At 41.2% G+C, this 24,711-nt stretch overlaps 1 protein-coding gene across 1 annotated transcript in view; it reads left to right on the top strand.

The window, feature by feature from the left end:
* Positions 1–24,711, top strand: part of SEC24D (SEC24 homolog D, COPII coat complex component) — a 94,995-nt gene that overhangs the window by 35,508 nt on the left and 34,776 nt on the right. Inside the window, exon 9 of the mRNA XM_084626088.1 lies at positions 22,806–22,944. Coding sequence (XP_084482214.1) covers positions 22,806–22,944 — 139 coding nt within the window. The remainder of the gene's footprint in view (positions 1–22,805; positions 22,945–24,711) is intronic.

The raw sequence follows: 24,711 nt of genomic DNA, 5'->3' as shown, positions 1-24,711 counted from the left end.
TAAACTAACTTTGAGAGAGACCATCCCCAGTAGCTTTAATTAGAAAGGTCCAGTGCTTCAGTGCTGTTAAGCTAGAAGAAGGTAGGTATCCAGTAAGGTGAGTGGTAGTAACTGGCTGTAAGGAAGGTAAGTGATAGACATATGTTGTAAACATCATCATTTTGTCAAGAGCAAACTTGTAATGGCTGTAGCCGATTTTAAACAGCAAAGTAAATCTACAGTGCCTTTTGCTCTTCCTATTTTTTCTAAATCTTTGCAAAGAGCACAGAAAGCAGCCCAGCTCCAGAGTTACTATTATTCAGCCTCAGTTGGTAGATTCATATTAGTTGCCTTTGGTGAAGCTAGCTGGCTTGTCACAGATCACTCCACTGCCAGGTGTGTCAATACTGCATCCATTCATTCACTGCTCATTCCCATCTTTCATCCTGGAGACTTAGGAGAATCCCCACAAAATCACACCTCCCTGCAGTCTCCCTGGCTTGTCTTAAAATAAGCAGCAGACTTAATACAAGAACTCTGCTGTGCTCCGGGGAGTGGAAGGAACAGAGTTGTTCTGAGAGTCAAATGTTCTATTGTCTTCCCAGCTAATGAGGTCAGAACAACTCTGTCCGAAAGGGACTGGCTATCTTATGGGTAATGTTCCTCCAAACAGATATGATGCAGACAGAGAATTAGAGCTGAAGGATTTATTAACACTATATAGAAGGCTAAAATCATAAAGCATAAGATGGATGGAATAGACAGAATTCACATGACTAAGTTATCCATGCTACTTGAAAGCTTTGTCATAGCAGAAGATAATAGGCTTAAGAAAACTTTCTGAAGGACTGGAAGGAAAGTTGCCTATCTAGCTATCTGTCAGTTTATTTTAAAATGTCATGCCCTTTTTCATATTGGTTTATATGACAGTTGACTAGTGACTCCAGCATGTGTTTGAGGCATTACATCATTAAGAGGCCTCTCCTCACCCTCACTGTTACTCAAGAGTCTAATGCTAAAGCTTATGTGTGTTCTCAGTTAGGGGAATCTGACCTTTTCCTATATGCAGGAAATTAATTTGTCTGCAGTAGAGTTTGTCTCTGGGTTATTCAAGATCTCTTCACATCACTTGAATTCAAACGAAGGTATCGATCATGCAGAAACTTCCCTCCCTCCAGTCTCTTGACTAAAGATTCCTTCTTTCACACTCAGATTCTAGAACAAAGGCAACAGCAGTGGAACCAGGGACCATGTAACCTATGAGGACGTGTCTATTCAGTTCCATTTTCCCTTGTCACAATCAGGATCTGAGACTCTTGTTAAATTGTGAACATTTCCAACGTTCCATTCTCCTCTTCAGGTTGATGGCTGACTCCTCAAGCCTTCACAAAGGTGTTGTTAGTGGGGGGTAGCTTCTCAAAGCAAAGTCTAGGTCCTCCCTGTCCTCCGGGATTGGCACGTCAAGATCCTTATCGCAGAGCTTCTCTCTAGTGCTGAAGAAAATAAGGGTGATCCAGTGGGTATAATGTACTTGGATTTTCAAAAAGCCTTTGATAAGGTCCCTCACTGAAGGCTCTTAAGGAAACTAAATGATCATGGGATAAGAGGGAATGTCTTCTCATGGACCAGTAACTGGTTTAAATGATAGGAAAGAAAGGGTAGGAGTAAATGATCAGTTTTCATAATAGAGAGAGGTAAACAGCAGAGTCTTTCAAGGATTTGTGCTGTTCAATGTATTCATTAATAATCTGGAAAAGTGACAAAATTTGCAGATAAGAAATTTCCAAGATAGTTAAGTCTGTGATATTAGACTGTGCAGAGTTACAGAGGGATCTCACAAACCTGGGCAACTGGGAAACAAAATGGCAGATGAAATTCATGTTGACAAATGCAAAGTAATGCACATTGGAGAAAAAAATCCTAACTGCATGACTAATTATGATGGGTTCTAAATTAGCCAGTACCACTCAAGAAAGATCTTGGAGCCATTATGGATGGTTCTCTGAAAACTTCAGCTCAATTTCAGGCAGCAGCAGTCAAAAAGGCAAACAGAATGTTAGGAACTTTTAGGAAGGGATAGAAAAAAAGATGGAAAGTATAATGTCACCATCTAAATCCATTGTACGACCGTGCCTTGAATATTTGGTGCAGTTCTGGTTGCCCTATCTCAAAAAGAATGCAGTGGAACTGGAAAAGAGAACTGCTACAAAGATGATCAAGCATATGAAACAGCAGCCACATGGGAGAAACTAAAAATCTTAGGCTGTTTAGCTTACAAAAAAGATGTTTAAGGGGGGGTCGTAGAGAGGTCTATAAAATCATGAATGGTGTGGAACAAGTGAATAGAGAAATGTAATTTACCCTTTCTCACTATCCAAAAACCAGGGGATGAAATTAATAGGCAGCAGATTTAATACAAACAAAAGGAAGCACTTTTTCATACAATGCACAGTTAACCTATGGAACCCATAGCCATGGGATGTTGTGATGGCCAAAAGCATAACCAGGTTTAAAAAAGAAAAGGAGTACTTGTGGCACCTTAGAGACTAACAAATTTATTTGAGCATACGCTTTCATGAGCTAGAGCTCACTTCATCGTACTCCTTTTCTTTTTGCAAATACAGACTAACATGGCTGCTACTCTGAAACCAGGTTTAAAAAGTAATTGGATAAGTTCACAGAGAATAGGTCCATCAATGGCTACTAGTCAAGATGGCCAGGAAAGCAGCCCCATGTTTGGGGCAACCCTAAACTTCTGACTGCCGGAAGCCAGTAGGGGAAGACACAGTTGGATCTTTCCAAAATTGCCTTGTTCTGTATTTTCCTCCTGAAGTCTTGGTACTGGCTACTATTGGAGACAGGATACTGAGCTAGATGGACCATTGGTCTCACCCAGTATGGCAGTTCTGATGAGAGTTGCCATTTATACACCTTATCTTCCCAGCATACTTTGCTGCTGAGCAGAAACCTGGAACATAGTAGTGCTGATCTCAGGGGTTTCCTTTACAGCATACACTCTCCCAAGTCCCAGTTTGGAAGGTCGTCCAGAAGCAGTGAGAACTGTGGTCCTCACTAGAGTCTGGGTTTCCTAATCGGTCAGGAGAAACACTTTCTGGAGCGTACTGTCTGTTAGGCCACAAAAGTGCTCTCTATCAGCTACAAATTTGCAGAGTCAAAGTGAGCAAAGGATGTGGCCCTTAGAGTTGTTGAACCATGGATGAAGATAGATGAATAGAGTCTAAAGCATAAAAAGGAAAGCTTTTTTCTGCAAACTGGATCATTCTAGAGTTTTATCTGCTGTTGTGGTGACTGATGATGAATATTTTATTTTAACAGTCAATAGAGATTATGAAAAATCTTGTTAAATTTACTCATTTTTTGGTTGGGGGGCTGATGAGGGTGCAGAGGAGAACTCCCTTTTGAAGAAATTGTTATCTTTAAGAATATTTTGGAGCCACACTTGCCGCTTTTTGTTAAAGTATAAAACAAGTATTAGTATCCCTCCTAAGCCATAGAGGCTTCCGCTTTGGCTGGAATAGGTAAACAGGGGAGTCCCATATAATGATCATAAGCGTTCTCATCATATAAAATACCAGTTTCGTTTCTTGACAAATTAAAGGCCCTATCTGTCAATCAGAATGTTTTTCCTATCATGACAAATCTAAGCAAATTTAACTGTGCAAAAGAAAGAATAGGGAAATGGGAGAGTAATAGTCACCTGAGTAGCAACGTGTTAGTTTGTTTATATAATTTAGGTTACTAAGAATAAAATTATTTGAAGTTGTTTTTAGATAAGATCTGTAACTTAAAATAGCTATTGGAATAGCCTCTTTCCCTGTGCATGTGAATTTCTCTATGCAGACGTCACCATCCAGAAAAGGGATAAGATTCTCCTCTTCTTCACTTGCCAAAGTTGATCATAGCAACAGCAATAAATTAAACAATGTAACGTTGTGCAAACTCTGACATTAAGCCTTAAGGGACATGACTCAGTTTCTAAGGTAACATTATACACTATGAGCAGAGTGTTTGACATGCAGTTTTTAGTAGGATCAAGATGGAAAGTTTACAGCATTTGCTTTTAAAACTGAAACGATACTTGACCTCTTTTTGTACATTTTATTTATTGCTGCACACTTCTTGCACCATAAGTTTGATTATAATTGCCCTCTAGGATGAGTTTCCGTAAAAGGGATTGACTTCTTTTGAAGCTGACGAATAAGCAGCTGACCTGGATTTTATGGTCTGGTGTTTTCATTTTATTGGATTTTTCCTTTCGGTGTCACATGCTTCAGAAGAGTTCAATATGTCATTTGTTACTCTAGGAAAAGGTGTCTTTGGTGGTTCTACTTGACTGTCAGATACATATTACATCAGACTGCATTTAGGGCCAGATCATGGCTGGCACTGCCTCAGCTCTGCAGGAAAGTAAGCCCCCAGTCTGTTAGGGTTTTAGCTGCATCTTGGCTCCAGTTGCAGTGGGGAAGCAGGTCCTGTGGCTGCTATTCTCCTTGGAGAAGGACTGGGAATGGTTGGCCAGCAAAGCCAACAGGGCATGCTAAGTAATCCACACAGGTACAGGGTGGTGCAAATTACTCCCCTGGCCCTAGAGTAAAGGGGCATCAGGGAAGATTGTGACTGTGTAACAGTTCCTTCACAGGGCTCCTGAGATGGTGGTTTAGCTCCACACTGCCCCTTACCTCATTCAAGCTCTTAGTAAAGTGTAGCAGAAAGGAAAGCAGATGAAACATTTCAAATGTCTGTAAAGTGCATGGCATGATGGGGCCTTGATCCTGTTTGGGGCCCCTGAGTATCACTTCTGAACAAGTCCTAATAAAAAGAGAACTCAGTTATAAATCACTAATCTTACTAGATATGGTGCTTTTTAAACTGACAACCAATTTTGATATCAAAGCCACAAAGATTAAGCTGCTACTTTCCAGGGGAAGGACTCTTGAATTAATGTCTCTTTTACAACATTTGCTCAAACGTTTTGGTACTGGAAACAAATACATTCTTCTGTATTTTCTTAATCATTTTATTCTTCTTATTCTTGCCAAATACTTCAGTGGCAGATGTAAACGATCACCATTGGCCATGTTACTGTAACTGGGGGCCTTATGCAAGTGGAGCCTTCTTTCACTTCATTCCCAGTTCCACTACCCCCAACAGTTTCTTCCACTAGGAATGGGAATCCAATAGTATTGGCCTTCAAGTCACATTTTCAAATCATCCACCGCTGTTTAAATCACTGCCATGAAACCTGTCTCTAGTCTTTTAAGTACAATTTACTATAAAGAAATATCCTACTGCTATTATAAAACATTCTCTGGCATGGCACTATGTACAGTCAGTCAGCAAAATATAGTTTCCCTAACCAAAATCTTAATACTAGTCCCTCATAATGAGAAGACCAAATCCAAAAGAGAAACAATTCAGTGTCTGCAACAGGAAACATGGAGCGAAAAAATCTTCCATTTATCAGTCCTCTGATGCCATAATCCTTAAATCAGGGATGACTGCTGTCTCAAAAAATCCTGGATATCCATGGAAGAAGGAAAAACATACACCTGACATCTGTAGCATGCCCTTATACTAATAGGCTACTGCATAATGAGATCCAACTTCATTTTTCATTCTTTCTGGAAAGGCATTAATGACTGTTATGTACAACCCTCTTCTTATGTAGCATCCAGTCCAGGTGAAGAGGTACCCTTAAACTCACAAAGCTACACTTAGATTTATTTGCAAGCATAAAATTGTGTTCCTCCAACCAAAAAGCATAAAGAGCATATTCCACAACCACCACTTGGAGTGTTGCTTGATTGGCTATCTTAGGGGTATTCCACAACCTATTAGAAATGGTAACAGCTGTGTTTGTGTTTAATGGTCTTTGACCTTTATAATAGAATTAATCTGTTGGTGTATCCATTATGTTTGCACATGTATTGGGTTGAACCAGTATTTCACATTGTGTGTGTTCCCTTTTTCCAAGATTGCCAAGTACATGATAACTCTGAGGGAAACTGACACAGATACTTGCATAGAGCAGACAAAAGAGACTTCATCTTTGTCGTGAGGAGCCAGCAGTGTTGTTACTTGCAGCTCAAACTCTGAACTGTTCATTCTTCTTAGAAGCTCTTAGGGTCCACATGTAATGCTGGAAGGGCATAATGAATGGGGTCCTGCAGGGATCGGTTCTGTGTCCAGTTCTGTTCAATATTTTCATCAATCAGTTAGATAATGGCATAGAGAGTACCATTATAAAGTTTGCAGATGATACCAAGCTAGGAGGGGTTGCAAGTGCTTTGGCAGATAAGATTAAAATTCAAAATGACTTAGACAAACTGGAGAAATGGTCTGAAGTAAATAGGATGAAATTCAATAAGGACAAATGCAACGTACTCCACTTAGGAAGAAATAGTCAGTTGTACACATACAAAACGGGAAATGACTGCCTAGGAAGGAGTACTGTGGAAAGGGATCTGGGGGTCATAGTTGATCACAAGCTAAATATGAGTCAACAGTGTAATGCTGTTGTAAAAAAAATAAAAGCAAACATCATTCTGGGATATATTAGCAGGAGTATTTTAAGCAAGACACGGGAAGTAATTCTTCCTCTCTACTCGGCTCTGATTAGGCCTCAGCTGGAGTATTGTGTCCAGTTCTGGGCGCCACATTTCAGGAAAGATGTGGACAAATTGGAAAAAGTACAGAGAAGAGCAACAAAAATGATTAAAGGTCTAGAAAACATGACCTCTGAGGGAAGATTGAAAAAATTGGGTTTGTTTAGTCTGGAAAAGAGAGGACTGAGAGGGGACATAACAGTTTTCGAGTACATAAAAGGTTGTTACAAGGAGGAGGGAGAAAAATTGTTCTTAACCTCTGAGGCTAGGACAAGAAGCAAGGGGCTTAAATTTCAGCAAGGGCAGTTTAGGTTGGACATAAAGAAAAACTTCTTAACTGTCAGAGTTGTTAAGTACTGGAGTAAATTGCCTAGGGAGGTTGTGGAATCTCCATCATTGGGGATTTTTAAGAGCAGGTTGGACAAACACCTGTCAGGGATGGTCTAGACTCTAGATAATACTTAGTCCTGCCTTGAATGCAGGGGACTGGACTAGATGACTTCTCGAGGTCCCTTCCAGTGATACTATGATTCTATCTAATGGTCTGCATAAAATAAAATAAATACAATTTTGAAGAGAGGAGCACCTCGTGTCACTACATTTACTGCTGTAAATGGCACTAAACCAAATATTTGTCAATTTTTGTGCTGTTTAAGAATGGCTGTCTGTATGTGAAACAAATCAAAATTCCCTCTCTCTCTAACTCAGATTTCTGTTTTATTGTGAAATTTCTGTAGCCATTAGAGCTAGACTACATCTAGCTGTTACTTATTACTCATCACTCCTGTATACAAGCTTCCTGGAATCTGCCTCTTTGTCTTATTATTTACTGTTCTATATTGTGGTAGCTCCTAGGAGCCCCAGTCATGAACCAGGACTCCATAGTGCTATGCTCTGTACAAACACAGAAAAAAAGGCAGTCCCTGCTTGACTTTTGACTGTTTTAAAGTGCTGACATTTTGAAGGTCTTGTCCCCCATAGTTTCTTGATTATCATCTCACATTCCAATTTCATGCTCCTACTTATATCATCAGTTAATCCTTCACTTGAGATGCAGCATGTTACTACATTCAAATAAGAATCAGCACTTCAAAGCTGAGAAGTAGCTGGAGAGCCCTTTCTTATTCATGCTTAATGTACCCTGTTTGGAATCCATAGTCATAAAAATATGTAGTGCTCTTCCTTAGTGTCAATACTAAGCATTTTAGATTTGCTCTGTCCAGCTGGTACAATATTATTGTATTAAATAAATGAGCTGATCTAAGTAGGAAAATTGTCTCTCTTTTCTACTGGAAACGGTGGCTCAGTCATTATACGAATAGCATATTAATATTTATAACAGTATACAATTTACAGGGAGAAGTTACTTTTTAATACTCCGTTGTACATTTTGAGATTTGATCTTGCATTTCCTGGTTACTCAGTGTATTATGCATCTGCACTATACTGTCTGTCCAGTTTAAGGCCATGTTTGCAGCCCCATCAGGAAAGTGAGAGTTATATCTCAGTAAAGACCTTACAGGCCTGGATCAGGCCCTGATGCTGTAGGATTGGATCAGGCACCAAATTGCTTCAGATGAAATCTTTGTAGGAATGGCACCAAGAACACTGATAGCGTTCAACATATAACAGACAACAATAATAGGCCAAATCAGTTCTGGCTTCAGAAGGAATTTTGTCTGGAAAAAAAGTTGCAAGATAAAGCACAAAGGGAAGTGCTTGTCTTTACACTTTAATGTGAACCATTAAAGCCAACTCCAAACCTAAGGATTATTTGTAAACTGGTTAATCTTTCCCAAAAATAAATTACAATTAATCTGTCAAAAACTGTTGTGAGATATGTACTCTAAAAACATGTATTTAATTGAAGCAACAAAACACAGAATTATGTATTTTAAAGTTCTGACTAATCATATTGAAATAAAGTTTCATTTCTGCTTAATTTAAGAACATGATGATGGTCAGACTGGGTCAGACTAATGATCCATCTAGCCAGTATCTTGTCTCTGACAGTGACCAATGCCAGTTGCTTCAGAACAGGACACTTTTGAGTTACCTGTGCCTGGTCATCCAGTCCCGCCTTCTGGCAGTCAGAGGTTTAGGGACACCAAGAGCGTGGGGTTGTCACTGCCCATCTTGGCTAATAGGCATTGAAGGAGCTGACCTCCATTAATTTATCTCATTCTTTTTTAAACCCAGTTATACTTTTGGCCTTCACAACATCTCATGGCAATGAGTTCCACGGGTTAACTGTGTATTGTGTGAAGTAATTCTTTTGTCTGTTTTAAAACTTCTTATTGTACTAATCTATGATTTTGATTTGAGAACCTACATTTTTTGTTTTCTGTAAACTTTGTTCACAGATGTCCTTTTTTTGAAACTTTATAAACATAGTATCAGGGCATATCCTTTTATACATCAGTCTTACAATATTCTTGTAATGGGTTGGATCACAGAAACCCCCTTGGAGACTGCCACCTGATGTGTTGAGACTACTTCTGCCCCGCTTTCCCTGCCAGCTTGGGACTTCAGTGCCCTGCCTGGTTTGAGCCAGACCCGCTAGCCTGCTGCAAACCCAGACCCAGGTCTGAACCATGTCTCTTGAAAGCTGCAGGCTTAACTGAAAACAGCTTAAGGGTATGTCTACACTACGAAATTAGGTCGAATTTATAGAAGTCGGTTTTTTTGAAATCGGTTTTATATATTCGAGTGTGTGTGTCCCCACAGAAAATGCTCTAAGTGCATTAAGTGCATTAACTCGGCGGAGCGCTTCCACAGTACCGAGGCAAGCATCGACTTCCGGAGCGTTGCACTGTGGGTAGCTATCCCACAGTTCCCGCAGTCTCCGCTGCCTATTGGAATTCTGGGTTGATATCCCAATGCCTGATGGGGCTAAAACATTGTCGCGGGTGGTTCTGGGTACATATCGTCAGGCCCCCGTTCCCACCCTCCCTCCCCCCGTGAAAGCAAGGGCAGACAATCATTTCGCGCCTTTTTTCCTGAGTTACCTGTGCAGACGCCATACCACGGCAAGCATGGAGCCCGCTCAGGTAACCGTCACCCTATGTCTCCTGGATGCTGGCAGACGCGGTACGGCATTGCTACACAGTAGCAGCAACCCCTTGCCTTGTGGCAGCAGACGGTACAGTACGACTGGTAGCCGTCATCGTCATGTCTGAGGTGCTCCTGGTCGCCTCTGTGAGGTCGATCAGGAGCGCCTGGGCAGACATGGGCGCAGGGACTAAATTTGGAGTGACTTGAGCAGGTCATTCTCTTTAGTCCTGCAGTCAGTCCTATTGAACCGTCTTATGGTGAGCGGGCAGGCGATACGGACTGCTAGCAGTCGTACTGTACCATCTTCTGCCGAGCAGCCATGAGATGTGGATGGCATGCAGTCCTTCTGCACCGTCTGCTGCCAGCCAAAGATGTAAAAGATAGATGGAGTGGATCAAAACAAGAAATAGACCAGATTTGCTTCCCCCCCTCCCCTGTCTAGGGGACTCATTCTTCTAGATCACACTGCAGTCACTTACAGAGAAGGTGCAGCGAGGTAAATCTAGCCATGTATCAATCAGAGGCCAGGCTAACCTCCTTGTTCCAATAACAACGATAACTTAGGTGCACCATTTCTTATTGGAACCCTCCGTGAAGTCCTGCCTGAAATACTCCTTGATGTACAGGCACACCCTTTGTTGATTTTAGCTCCCTGAAGCCAACCCTGTAAGCCGTGTCGTCAGTCGCCCCTCCCTCCGTCAGAGCAACGGCAGACAATCGTTCCGCGCCTTTTTTCTGTGCGGACGCCATACCAAGGCAAGCATGGAGGCCGCTGAGCTCATTTTGGCAATTAGGAGCACATCAACCACCACACGCATTATCCAGCAGTATATGCAGCACCAGAACATGGCAACGTGATACCGGGCGAGGAGGCGACGTCAGCACGGTCCCGTGAGTGATCAGGACATGGACACAGATTTCTCTGAAAGCATGGGCCCTGCCAATGCATGCATCATGGTGCTAATGGGGCAGGTTCATGCTGTGGAACGCCGATTCTGGGCTCGGGAAACAAGCACAGACTGGTGGGACCGCATAGTGTTGCAGGTCTGGGACGATTCCCAGTGGCTGCGAAACTTTCGCATGCGTAAGGGCACTTTCATGGAACTTTGTGACTTGCTTTCCCCTGCCCTGAAGCGCATGAATACCAGGATGAGAGCAGCCCTCACAGTTGAGAAGCGAGTGGCGATAGCCCTGTGGAAGCTTGCAACGCCAGACAGCTACCGGTCAGTTGGGAATCAATTTGGAGTGGGCAAATCTACTGTGGGGGCTGCTGTGATGCAAGTAGCTCACGCAATCAAAGATCTGCTGATATCAAGGGTAGTGACCCTGGGAAATGTGCAGGTCATAGTGGATGGCTTTGCTGCAATGGGATTCCCTAACTGTGGTGGGGCCATAGACGGAACCCATATCCCTATCTTGGCACCGGAGCACCAAGCCGCCGAGTACATAAACCGCAAGGGGTACTTTTCGATAGTGCTGCAAGCTCTGGTGGATCACAAGGGACGTTTCACCAACATCAACGTGGGATGGCCGGGAAAGGTGCATGACGCTCGCATCTTCAGGAACTCTGGTCTGTTTCAAAAGCTGCAGGAAGGGACTTTATTCCCAGACCAGAAAATAACTGTTGGGGATGTTGAAATGCCTATATGTATCCTTGGGGACCCAGCCTACCCCTTAATGCCATGGCTCATGAAGCCGTACACAGGCAGCCTGGACAGTAGTCAGGAGCTGTTCAACTACAGGCTGAGCAAGTGCAGAATGGTGGTAGAATGTGCATTTGGACGTTTAAAGGCGCGCTGGCGCAGTTTACTGACTCGCTTAGACCTCAGCGAAACCAATATTCCCACTGTTATTACTGCTTGCTGTGTGCTCCACAATATCTGTGAGAGTAAGGGGGAGACGTTTATGGCGGGGTGGGAGGCTGAGGCAAATCGCCTAGCTGCTGGTTACGCGCAGCCAGACACCAGGACGGTTAGAAGAGCACAGGAGGGCGCGGTACGCATCAGAGAAGCTTTGAAAACCAGTTTCATGACTGGCCAGGCTACGCTGTGAAAGTTCTGTTTGTTTCTCCTTGATGAAACCCCCTGCCCCTTGGTTCACTCTACTTCCCTGTAAGCTAACCACCCTCCCCTCCTCCCTTTAATCACCGCTTGCAGAGGCAATAAAGTCATTGCTGCTTCACAGTCATGCATTCGTTATTCATTCATCACACAAATAGGGAGATGACTACCAAGGTATCCCAGGAGGGGTGGTGGAGGAGGGAAGGAAAATGCCACACAGCACTTTAAGCACAGCACTTTAAAAGTTTACAACTTTAAAATTTATTGAATGACAGCCTTCTTTTTTTTGGGCAATCCTCTGTGGTGGAGTGGCTGGTTGGCCGGAGGCCCCCCCACCACGTTCTTGGGCATCTGGGTGTGGAGGCTATGGAACTTGGGGAGGAGGGCGGTTGGTTACAGAGGGGCAGCAGTGGCAGTCTGTGCTCCAGCTGCCTTTGCTGCAGCTCAACCATACACTGGAGCATTCTGGTTTGGTCCTGCAGCAGCCTCAGCATTGAATCCTGCCTCCTCTCATCACGCTGCCGCCACATTTGAGCTTCAGCCCTGTCTTCAGCCCGCCACTTACTCTCTTCAGCCCGCCACTTACTCTCTTCAGCCCTCCACCTCTCCTCCCGGTCATTTTGTGCTTTCCTGCACTCTGACATTATTTGCCTCCACGCATTCGTCTGTGCTCTGTCAGTGTGGGAGGACAGCATGAGCTCGGAGAACATTTCATCGCGAGTGCGTTTTTTTTTCTTTCTAAGCTTCACTAGCCTCTGGGAAGGAGAAGATCCTGTGATCATTGAAACACATGCAGCTGGTGGAGAAAAAAAAAGGGACAGCGGTATTTAAAAAGACACATTTTATAAAACAGTGGCTACACTCTTTCAGGGTAAACCTTGCTGTTAACATTACATACATAGCACATGTGCTTTCGTTACAAGGTCGCATTTTGCTTCCTCCCACCGCGTGACTACCCCCTCAACCTTCCCCCCTCCCTGTGGCTAACAGCGGGGAACATTTCTGTTTAGCCACAGGCAAACAGCACAGCAGGAACGGGCACCTCTGAGTGTCCCTGAAGAAAAGCACTCTATTTCAACCAGGTGACCATGAATTATATCTCACTCTCCTGAGGATAACACAGAGAGATAAAGAACGGATTTTGGTTGAATGCCAGCAAACATACACTGCAATGCTTTGTTCTACAGTGATTCCCGAGTACGTGTTACTGGCCTGGAGTGGTAAAGTGTCCTACCATGAAGGACGAAATAAGGCTGCCCTCCCCAGAAACCTTTTGCAAAGGCTTTAGGACTACATCTAGGAGAACCGCAAATGCCAGGGCAAAGTAATCCTTTCACATGCTTGCTTTTAAACCATGTATAGCATTTTAAAAGGTACACTCACCAGAGGTCCCTTCTCCGCCTGCTGGGTCCAGGAGGCAGCCTTGGGTGGGTTCGGGGGGTACTGGCTCCAGGTCTAGGGTGAGAAACAGTTCCTGGCTGTCGGGAAAACCGGTTTCTCCGCTTGCTTGCTGTGAGCTATCTACAACCTCCTCCTCATCATCATCTTCTTCGTCCCCAAAACCTGCTTCCGTATTGCCTCCATCTCCATTGAAGGAGTCAAACAACACGGCTGGGGTAGTGGTGGCTGAACCCCCTAAAATGGCATGCAGCTCATCATAGAAGCGGCATGTTTGGGGCTCTGACCCAGAGCGGCTGTTCGCCTCTCTGGTTTTCTGGTAGGCTTGCCTCAGCTCCTTCAGTTTCACGCGGCACTGCTTCGGGTCCCTGTTATGGCCTCTGTCCTTCATGCCCTGGGAGATTTTCACAAAGGTTTTGGCATTTCGAAAACTGGAACGGAGTTCTGATAGCACGGATTCCTCTCCCCAAACAGCGATCAGATCCCGTACCTCCCGTTCGGTCCATGCTGGAGCTCTTTTGCGATTCTGGGACTCCATCATGGTCACCTGTGCTGATGAGCTCTGCATGGTCACCTGCAGCTTGCCACGCTGGCCAAACAGGAAATGAGATTCAAAAGTTTGCGGTTCTTTTCCTGTCTACCTGGCCAGTGCATCTGAGTTGAGAGCGCTGTCCAGAGCGGTCAGAATGGAGCACTCTGGGATAGCTCCCGGAGGCCAATACCATCGAATTGTGTCCACAGTACCCCAAATTCGAGCCGGGAACGTCGATTTAAGCGCTAATCCACTTGTCAGGGGTGGAGTAAGGAAATCGATTTTAAGAGCCCTTTAAGTCGAAATAAAGGGCTTCACTGTGTGGACGGGTGCAGGTTTAAATCGATTTAACGTTGCTAAATTCGACCTAAAGTCCTAGTGTAGACCAGGGCTAAGAAGTGTTCCTGTCTCTTAACACTCAGATGCCCAGCTCTTAATGGGGTCCAACTCCCAAATAAATCCATTTTACCCCATGTAAAGCTTGTACAGGGTAAACTCATAAATTGTTCGCTCTCTTTAACACTGGTAGAGATGCACAGCTGTTCCCCCCCCCCTCGCCGAGGTATTAATACATACCCTGGGTTAATTAATAAGTAAAAAGTGATTTTATTAAATACAAAAAGTAGGATTTAAGTGGTTCCAAGTGGTAACAGACAGAACAAAGTGAATTACCAAGCAAAATAAAATAAAACACGCAAGTTTAAGCCTAATACAGTAAGAAAGCTGAATATAGATAAAATCTCATCCTCAATGAGATGTTTCAAAAAGCTTCTATCACAGACTGGACACCTTCCTAGTCCGGGCACAGTTCTTTTCCCTGGTACAGCCCTTGTTCCAGCTCAGGTGGTAACTAAGGGATTTCTCATGATTGCAGCCCCCTTTGTTCTGTTCCTCCTCTTTATATATAATTTGCATAAGGCGGGAATCCTTTGTCCCTCTCTGGGTTCCCACCCCTCCTTCTAAATGGAAAAGCACCACGTTAAAAATGGATTCCAGTTCAGGTGACATGATCACATGTCACTGTAAGATTTCAATCCCTCATTCTTCCCAGCCTGACTCACAGAAAGGCCTGCAAGTAAACAGAGCCATCCACAGTCAATTATCCTGGTTGAGGGAAGCCATCAAGATTCCAAACCACCATTAATGGCCCACACTTTGCATAACTACAATAGGACCTCAGAGTTATATTTCATATTTCTAGTTTCAGCTACAAGAGTGATACATTTATACAAATACGATGACCACACTCAGTAGATTATAAGCTTTGTAATGATACCTTACAAGAGACCTTTTGCATGAAGCGTATTCCAGTTACATTATATTAACACTCATTAGCATATTTTCATAAAATCATATAGAGTGCAACGTCACAATTCTGTCTGCTGTCTGTAGCTCTGTTGAACATGGAATATCATTTAAACTGAAGTGACAATAATATATGACCTCAAAAGAGCTGCACATTAGTATGGTTCCCCAAAAATAACTCCTGGGGCTAGCTGCATTCTGCTCAGTAAGGAAGTACCTGTTTGGAGATGTTCTCATACTTTGGAAACAGTTATCTAACATGTCTGTGTGCCAGTATCCTAGAAAAGCAGATTCCCCCAAAACAGGTGATTTCAGAAAGGCATGTTACCCTATATGTTTGTCCATTGAGCGATTTTTGCTGGTGAAAAGGCAGCTTGTAATATATAGCATGACTTGATACGTTGATAATGGATCTAGTAGTGTTGAGTAATTTGTGATTGACACACTTGCAAGGAGGATTTTGAGAAATACGTGGCAATTCTTGTTCACGTGTATTTCCAAAGATTTTGTGTTCCTGTCAAATATAGTCAGGCTTCCGAAGTGAGGGCCAAGCAACTGCACAAGCTTAGAAACTCATACCTAGTAATCTATGTGCATGAATGCTAGGTGCACCCAAATGTATGTATGGAATTGAACGAATTTTGAAAGTCTGGCTCCTAATGCTAATTAGGTTGAGATGATTATGTCTGATAAAGGAACATCTTCCCTGGAAGCCTTCCCTGAACCTGAAGGGCAGAACAAGGTGGATGGCAGAGACCTATATATTTATGTAGGTTGAACTCTTACTCACATTTGGCTGAAGTATGGATATAGAACTCTTCCCTGCAGCCAGATCTGTGCACACAAATCTACCAAGGAAAACAGGGTAGCATGCTCTGTACGTTTTGCTGATTGGATGGTGCAAAGAGACAGTTTCCTTCAACATTCAGAATCTGCATCCTTTTCTCTTTTCCCCTATGCATGTCTCATTTTCTTCATGGAGTCCCACTCCACTGAGGGGCAGTGAAGGTGCAAGTGCTATTCTTCTAATGGATCAATCTATGGCTCTGTTCCTGCAATGTGATTTCAGTGACCGCCCGCATGGGCACAAGGAGTTCTGGACAGTGGATCAGAGCCTAATTTAGTAGTGAACAGCCTAACCATAGTGAGAGCAGTAATTCAACCTGATTTATGTCAGGAGTGAAGCTTTCTTTTTGTTAGAACTTGAGAGAGAATCTGATTTTGGAGTGACGCCACCGGTATCTCTAGGGCTGGTTTAATATTTCATTGAGCCCTAAGAGACAGTCTGAACAGGAATATTTTCAAAATAAAACTCACTCACTCTGAGACTAGTGGTGGATTAAGTTAAGATTTAATGGCTCAGCTGATCCAGGACTTGCACTCCAAAGGAACCCTTACGTTCCTGGGAATGATAGGCCTCACGGTATCTATCCCTTATGGCTATCCCCCTTCACTTTAACATAAACAGGACCACAAGTTTCTCCATGTTGCTCTCAGCAGACGCTCTCTCTCTGGTCAATCCAAGCCAAATGTAGGCTATAGAGCACTAGCTTTACTCATTGTTATTGATATTTATTTATATTATGGAGATATCCAGAGGCCCAGAATCAACAGATAGGCATTCCATTTTGTTCAGACTATGTTACAGTCTCCATCTCGCAGAGAGCTGTAGCTGACTACTAAATACATATGTTTAATACAAAGAATAGTTATATAAAATTAGTTTTATTATTTTTATAATGGTAGCGCCTAGGGACACCAAACAAGGTAGGGCCCTTTTTTTGTGAGGAGCTGTACAAACAAAATAAAAGATACAGTAGAACCTCAGAGTTACAAACTGACCAGTCATCCGCACCCTTTGTTTGGAATTAGAAGTACTCAATCAGGCAGCAGCTTAGACCAAAAAAAGGAAATATAGTACGGTACTATGTTAAATGTAAACTACTGAAATAAATAAAGGGAAAGTTTAAAAAAATTTGACAAAGGAAGGGAACTGTTTCTATGCTTTTCATTTAAATTAAGATGGTTAAAAGTAGCATTTTTCTTCTGCATAGTAAAGCCTCAAAGCTGTGTTAAGTCAATGTTCAACTGTAAACTTTTGAAAGAACAACCATAATGTTTTGTTCTGAGTTACAAACATTTCAGAGTTACGGTCAACTTCCGTTCCCGAGGTGTTCGCAACTCTAAGGTTCCACTGTACAATCTAAACAGACCAGATAGACCAAGGGTTGGGAGGGAAGGGGTGTAACTCACAAGGAGAATGATGGTTTGGAAACATCATTGGAATTCAGTGATTATTTTTTGTTCTTGTGTTTTTTTGTGTTTTTTTTTTATTTCTTTAAATAATTGGAGTTTTGTTAGGAGAGGGTTAGCTAAGGAGAGAGATAAAGGGAAGGAGAAGAGACACTGAAGGAAGAAGGATATAAGAGAGTGGGTAGGTAGAACGAGGCTGAAGCAAAAAGACTTTGAGGAAGAAGACAGGAGGGAGTTGAGCAAACAGACTGTCATCAGAAGGGAAAAAGTGTCCAGTATAAAATTGTAAAAAGCCATTGGGCACTGATGGCTTGTTTTAAAACAAAGGATCAGTTGCTTAATCTTCATTAATTTTAGCCATTTCAGTCAAGCTAGAAAACCTCCAAAGCTTTAAGAAAGAACTGAAATGCTTTGAAAAATTTGTTAATCTTATGTTCTGTTTTAGAATCTGAATGATCAAAAATGCATCATTTCCCCCCTGAGATTATGATCCAGATTCTGTAAACCCATAGTAACTCCAGTGACTCCAGCACAGCTACTCTGAAATTAGGGTTGTTACCAAGTTTACAATCTGGTCTAAGGGTTTAGCTTTATTCAGTAATAAATTTTGTTTGTTTCCTTTAACTTTGTTCTGCTTTTAGCGAATAAACATGTAAATATTGGGGGGAACGGAGGGAAGGGGAACACAAGCAAATCCTCCAACTAAAACAATGCTAGTTAACTTTCATACCTGCTGTCTATATACTTTTTGCCAAGCAACTCAACCTACTCTCTCTCTACCTCTTAAACTAAAGTGATAGATGGAGACAATATAATAAATGGGCTCAACTTCATTTATCTGCCCATTTATTATATTGTCTCCATCTATCACTTTAGTTTAAGAGGTAGAGAGAGAGTAGGTTGAGTTGCTTGCTGCCGCTTAATGTTTGGAAAATGACGCCCATGATTATTATGGAAGAGGCTGGTCTGTTCAGTTTCTTGTTTTCCATCAATACTAAATATGGAGCCTATTTATACACAAACTCAAGAGCCAGTGGCCACTTTACCCATGAGGGGGGAGGAAATCTCTGAGGATTCTCTTCGCTGGGCTTTCTCCCCTACTGTTCTACTGAGAAAGATGGTGTATGATGGGGCTGGCAGCCACAATCTGATTAAGAAAACTGCAGGCTGTTTGAATTAACAAACAATAGGTCTGACTCTCCACTAACTTACACCAATGTAAACTGAAAGTAACTCCATTGATTTCAATGACGTTACAGTCGTGTAAAATTATTGAGGGGAGAATTAGGCCCTATATATGTAGTGGGTGGTACTCTTTTATTACACTACAAATAATGCTGTACTATGCCAAATCAAGGGGAAATGGTGTTGGCCTGGTATTTCTAAATCAATTCTGGACATTATCCCTCTCCACTGATTTTATGACAGTTTTGCAGTTGATTTCATGAAACATGAGCGCGTTCTCTTCATATGATTTTCTGGTGCACAGTGACACCTATAGAAAGTAAGTTATAGCACATAGAAATATGGTTTTCATATCCAACATTACTTTTTGGCTTTAGGTAGTTACAGTTCTTTTGGAGTATGCTTTTGTGTTTTTTTTTCCTTCAGTAAATATTTGTAATTGCATTTAATATAAAGCCTTGCAAAATTATCATGAACATATTCCAACCCAGATACAAAAACAACTATCACACCCTGATAAAGAGAACAGTAACAATTCTTTTAAAATGTATAGTTTTTTACTCCCCATCCAAAGAAAATTGCCCATCCTGAGTGGGTGGCTGGGTGGGTAAACAGAAATTTGCAAGGCTTCAATGTTGGGTGGGTATCTATATGTAGCTATTAGCTGAGGCTTTCTTTTTGATTTAACAGTACTGTTTATGCTGGCCTTGCCCTTCAGATCACTTTAACTATTATCAGATGTCTTTCATTAGTAACATAGTCGTTTAAAATAAAATGGAGATGCATAAAATGTATTGTAATGAGATGCAAACTTCAGTAACTTTAAGGAATGATATAAATATGTGCATCCAGTACTGCTTTCAGGGATATTTACTGTCATGATATTAGGTAAGAACTTTATAATACTGTGGGTGTCCTGCATGATGGTGGTGGTTCTACCAGAGTATATAATTTTGTTGTTTTAAAGAGTATTTTTTTCTAAATAGCCTGATCCTATAATGTGATTTCACTGGAATTGAGCTTGATGTACTCTAATGTATGTTAGAGTAGAATCAGGCCCAGGGGAGGTTAAGAGAAATAAGTATTCTTAGGCTGTATCCTACAAAGGCATATGTTTAACTAGATGCATTGTGCATAGTCCCATTGACTTTATGGGGACTGCTTGTTGTGTAAAGTTAAATGTGTGTCTTTGCAGGATTGGAGCCTTGGGCTGCTGTGTCTCCTAACTTGTGTTAATGAAACAGCCTCCTTTGGTGACTACTTTTTTTTAAAGTGGGTTTAGGAGGAAAAGTAAAAATTCCACTCCAAATGTGAGAACAGGAGAAAGATCTTGTTTGGGTTTTTTTGTTTATGAAATCTGTCTCCAAGAAAGTAATTTATTAAATATGGAGAAGGCAGTAGACCCATGCGCAGGCTCTGAACTTAAAAAGAAAGTGCACTTTTCTGGCATTAATTTTAGTGAGGACTCTTCTTCATGCTTTGTGCTTAAAGATCTAGTTTTCTTTGGGGCATTTTTTTAAAAATGCAGTTGAGACAGTTTTCCATTTTCTTAAGATATTCGTGTTTTTTTCTATGTTGTGTTGTGAAGTAATCGCCCGGTACTAAATGTATTATAATTGAGGTTAGAAAAATTATTTGATTAATGTGCATAAATACAAATCCAATGTCTGATTTTTATCAGGCCCTGTCTACACAGTCAATTTGGTGGTAATAACAGTCAATTTGGTGTTCAATAGATCTGAGGTTGTACAGTGTGAGTGATGCAACCTGACATGCCGTGGTAGAATAGCACAACAGAATGACACCTGGAAAATTGCAAACTAATTAGCAATCACAAAAGTGTTTAAATTTTATTTTTAAAGCACATGCAAGTGGTGCCCTTTGGCACCCATGTCTGAAAATTTTCCTCGACATTTTTGGCAAAAATGTTGCTAGCTGACATTATTGGTTACTTTGTATTTGACTCTGCCTTTGAGTGGGAAAGAAAATAAACTAATGATACTTCATTGGAGCAGAAGGACATATTTATGCAGTAAAATTTTGATAATATATGTAAAATCTTTGCCAAAATGTTTAAAACCCTTAGGAGGAATAAATGAATGAAACAACTGCCTCCATAAAAACATAAACAAACAATAAAAGATGTTGTAAACAGTGGGTACTAACAGGAAAAATAAGGATTGCTATTTACCAGTATCTTATTCACGTCTGTTAAACTGCAATAAAAGACAAAAGTACATTATAGTGCTGTTTTGGAACATGCACATTCTTTGTGAAGAGACAGCATAACTTAGATGCAAAGCTCCAGTGGATTTACTAGTAGAAATCTTAAAGCTTTTAACATTCTTCCCCTTTTGGAGAGTTACCTCATATTATCCTCTGGATTTACTTTTTTATTGTTTAGGTTCACTAAATGGGGGCTGAAGGTTAGAAAAAAATGTAAAATGAAGTTTGTGCATAAGAAACCATCACTGATAATTGAAGAGAACACTGTTTCATTTATTTACTGGCTTCCAATATGCCTTTGCAAACCCATGAAATATAATTGCAGGAATCCTTCAATTACTGCACAACTGTTACTGAGGGAGACATCTGGAAAGTGTCTCTCATTAATTCTGATTTTGACAGAGGCAGTAATCAAGTCTGCTCAATGTAATGAAACTGACCAGAGTCTGAGATACTACATTTGTTTGTGGCTTGTATTTTCCTTCACTGAATATTAACATTGTTTCTAAATCTTGCACTCTAGCAAGTGACCCTGACATTCTGTAAGTTTTGACATGCTCTGTACAAAAGAGCGAGATACTACATCAACAGAGACAGGTGTAGGAGAAAATATCCTTGGGCTGAAAGCCATATATGTTGGATGTGAAGCAGATTGATTCCAGAAGAGCAGAATGTCTTTGCAGTTCCCTGGGAGTTGTGGAACTGCTTTGTTTGGGGAAGGAAAGCCTGGAGCACTAATGTAAATAAACTTCCCCCATCCTCATAATTACCTATACTCTACCTGTACCCCTCTACCCATGCGTAACCTGCAGCACTTTCTACAACCTCAGGATTGGATTAATTCCCATCATGGGCCCTTTGTCTCCCAAGATCCAATCATCCAAAGCATTGTAATTTAATTATAATGACTTTAATTAAATCAGAAGGACGAGTAACATGGAAATGACATACCAGCAAAATAATCAAGTTAGCACAGTCCTTGTTTAAAAGCTACATCCTGCCCCACTGGAAGAGGAAGAATTGAATGATCAGAGAAAGCACTATTCTCTCACCCCGAGGGTGAGCACAACTCAGGGTTGAAGCACATTGGCAGAGAATGGTGAGGACGCTTGCACTGATGCAACTCCTGCTGTACCTGCTCTGTGGGCAAGTGGAGGACCTGTGTATCATCAGAGCTGGCAATTCAGTAAACCTCACAAATACTAAATTAACGTATTTTGAAAAATATGTTGGATCCTTGTACTCGGAGTTCTCTTATAACTTCTGGAAATCCTGCTGTCTCTTTTAAGCAGGTTATTAAAGATAGTGGTTTGGACAAACAAATTTGAGAATGAAATCCATCCTGCCAACTGAAACACACACAAGGAACGTGACACATGTTCATTTAGACCTCATCATTTTGTATGTATAGCTGAGATTGTTTTTTCCAGTGTGCATTACTTTGCATTTATCAACACTGAATTTCATCTGCCATTTTGTTGTTGCTGAACTATTGTAAATTAAGGGTATGATTCAGGAGAAGCACTTAAGCACATGCTTAAGTCCCATTGAAGTTCAAAAGGACATCGGTATGCGTAAGAGAGATGCTTGAATAGAGATGCTTTTCTTATTCAGGTTCTGTATGAATCTTATTTTTAAAAGTCTCATTTGTGCATGTAATTGTGGCTGCTGTTTGCAGAGAATAACTGTGATAGTGCACGAAAATGCTGATATAGGTTTCTAAGAGCCAAATTTTGCCTTCCTTATTCATACTGAATAATCCCTTATTATGCAATTAGTCGCACTGATTAGGCTTAGTAAGACACTATTTGTTGTGAATAAGAATGGCAAAATTGGGCCCTAAATGGGGGTAACTGTAGTGCAGGCCAGTTCTCTCCCGTTTTAACTGAATTTGGAAGGGTTCATGCAGCTCTAATGAGAAGACACTTACCACAACTATTGTAATGGAACACTTCAGCAAGAAGAAAACTAGCCTCTTCTGTAGCTTGCCCACTCTGAGGAGTGCATGAGGCCCTGCTCTTATCAAAATTTAAGGTTTCAGCATTTGGGTGAATCCTGGATAGAGTTTAGCTGATCAAGAAGCAATAATTAACAAGAGAGTTCAGATGCATCAGTATATTTCCAGACTGTTTTTAGGTTTAGTATTTTAGTAATGCTTTTCATGACTCTATTTTCCATTCTGTGTAGACACCTCTTTATGTTGTTAACCATGGGGAGACTGGGCCAATTCGATGCAACAGATGCAAAGCCTATATGTGTCCCTTCATGCAGTTCATTGAAGGGGGAAGAAAGTATCAATGTGGATTTTGCAACTGCATAAATGACGGTAAGTGACATTTATCTACTATTTGTGTATATTCATTCATTCATTAATGCTAACCGGAAACTGCATCTGTAGTATTATTTTCTTGATTTACTTATTTGGAGTCAAATCCTGGCCCCATCAAAGTGAATGGGAGTTTTTACCATGCATCTCTATGGGACAGTCAGTACTTCATCTATGGAGTCTTTTTGGCATGTTGTTCTCTATGATCCAAATTCTCCATTCCTAGTCAGACTGAATAACTTATTTAACTTTTGAAAACATTTATTGGTCAGATTCTCAGCTTTTGCAAATCAGCTTGGTTCTGTTGAAATCAGGGAAGCTGCTCTGATTTTCATGGAGGATCGAGCCTTTGCATCTTGTATCAATAGAAAAGATTTCAGGAAATATAATTGAACAAGTTTGAAGAAATAGCAGTACTTGAATATGTAACATTACAAAAAATAAAGTTCAGTCAAGTTCTTCTGGTGACACCTTCACTCTTCTGTTTCCTTTTATGGAGGTGAAAATATGGAATTGGATTTCTTCACTATCACTTTAAACTGGGCATAACAGCTCTTTAACTGGTGCTGGGGAGACAGAACATTGCAACAATTAAACCGCACTTTCTTTGATGATGTGGCCGTGAATGGATACAAATACTAGACCCAGTTATTCTTTCTGTTATGGCCCTTTTGCTCCACTCCACAAAGGCACTGTAAACTTAGTAAAGCTAGCAGTTATGGAATTCATCCAGTTTAGGCTGAATCTCAAAACGACTTAGGCAGAGTAATGGGGGCATTTCCAGTGAAAAGTGCTTCTGCTCCTTAGTGGTTCTCCTGCTGCAGAGCAACTGGACACAAATTTGGCCCCTGTGGCTGCTCTAAACAGTCCTCAGACAGTCCCAGAATAAGGACAGCATAATCATGGTGTAAAGCCACTTTTGCTTTCAGCACCGCTCTGTTATTTTCTATATATTCCTTTACCATGCAGCCGGAACAGAGAATTGGGGCCCTATGTTTGATGTGCAATGCAACCACAACTGGAAGATGATTTCTTGACAACATCCTGTCATATGATGGGCCTTCAGCTAGTTGTTCTGCGTATGAAAATTATTAGTCAGATGTGCCCAGTAGGATTCCATATGAATTATTTTTTAAATAGTTTACTAAGAAAATATGCAGAAACTCTTTGGTCAAATCCACTTTTAAAAAGAAATGTTCTGTAACAAAATATAGCCATGCAAAACAATGAAATCCTGTCTGTAGCTTCATCAAAAGTTTTCTTTTTTAAATGCTTTGTCAACACAGGATATGTTTTTGCTCTATTCCAAACTGCCAGCTAGTATTTCAAATGAAAATAAATGTATTTAAAAATGCTTAAGTGCCTGGCAAAGAACAAATATTTAGAACAACGTAAGAGTAGTCATGTCTGTGACCATGCATTTAATGGTTAAATCACCTATTAATCTTACTGTGACAAGCTTGGTTTTCACAGAAGATACCATGCCATATTTGTTCAAGTGTGCTGCATGTGACTCATAAGTAAGCGTTCTTTTGCTTTTGGCTGGATCCCAAATCTTTGCCAGAACTAGTCTTTCTAGACATTTGTATCAAGTTGGATTTCCTCAGCAGGATCACAGTGGTATAGTGCTTTCCCTAATACAGTAATCTTTTCAGCTCTGAAACATGAACCTTGAAAGATTCATGCCAACTCCTTTTTGGCTTGAAGCTCAATCTTTTGGGCATAGTATAGTAGATAGCAAGTTTTATTGTTTGTTCAATTTAAATT

The sequence above is a fragment of the Lepidochelys olivacea genome, assembly GCF_965140295.1.
Source record: "Lepidochelys olivacea isolate rLepOli2 genome assembly, chromosome: 4".
Classification (NCBI taxonomy): domain Eukaryota; kingdom Metazoa; phylum Chordata; order Testudines; family Cheloniidae; genus Lepidochelys; species Lepidochelys olivacea.
The sequence above is the reverse complement of the archived record's forward strand: the minus strand, read 5'-3'. Positions and strand labels throughout refer to the sequence as shown.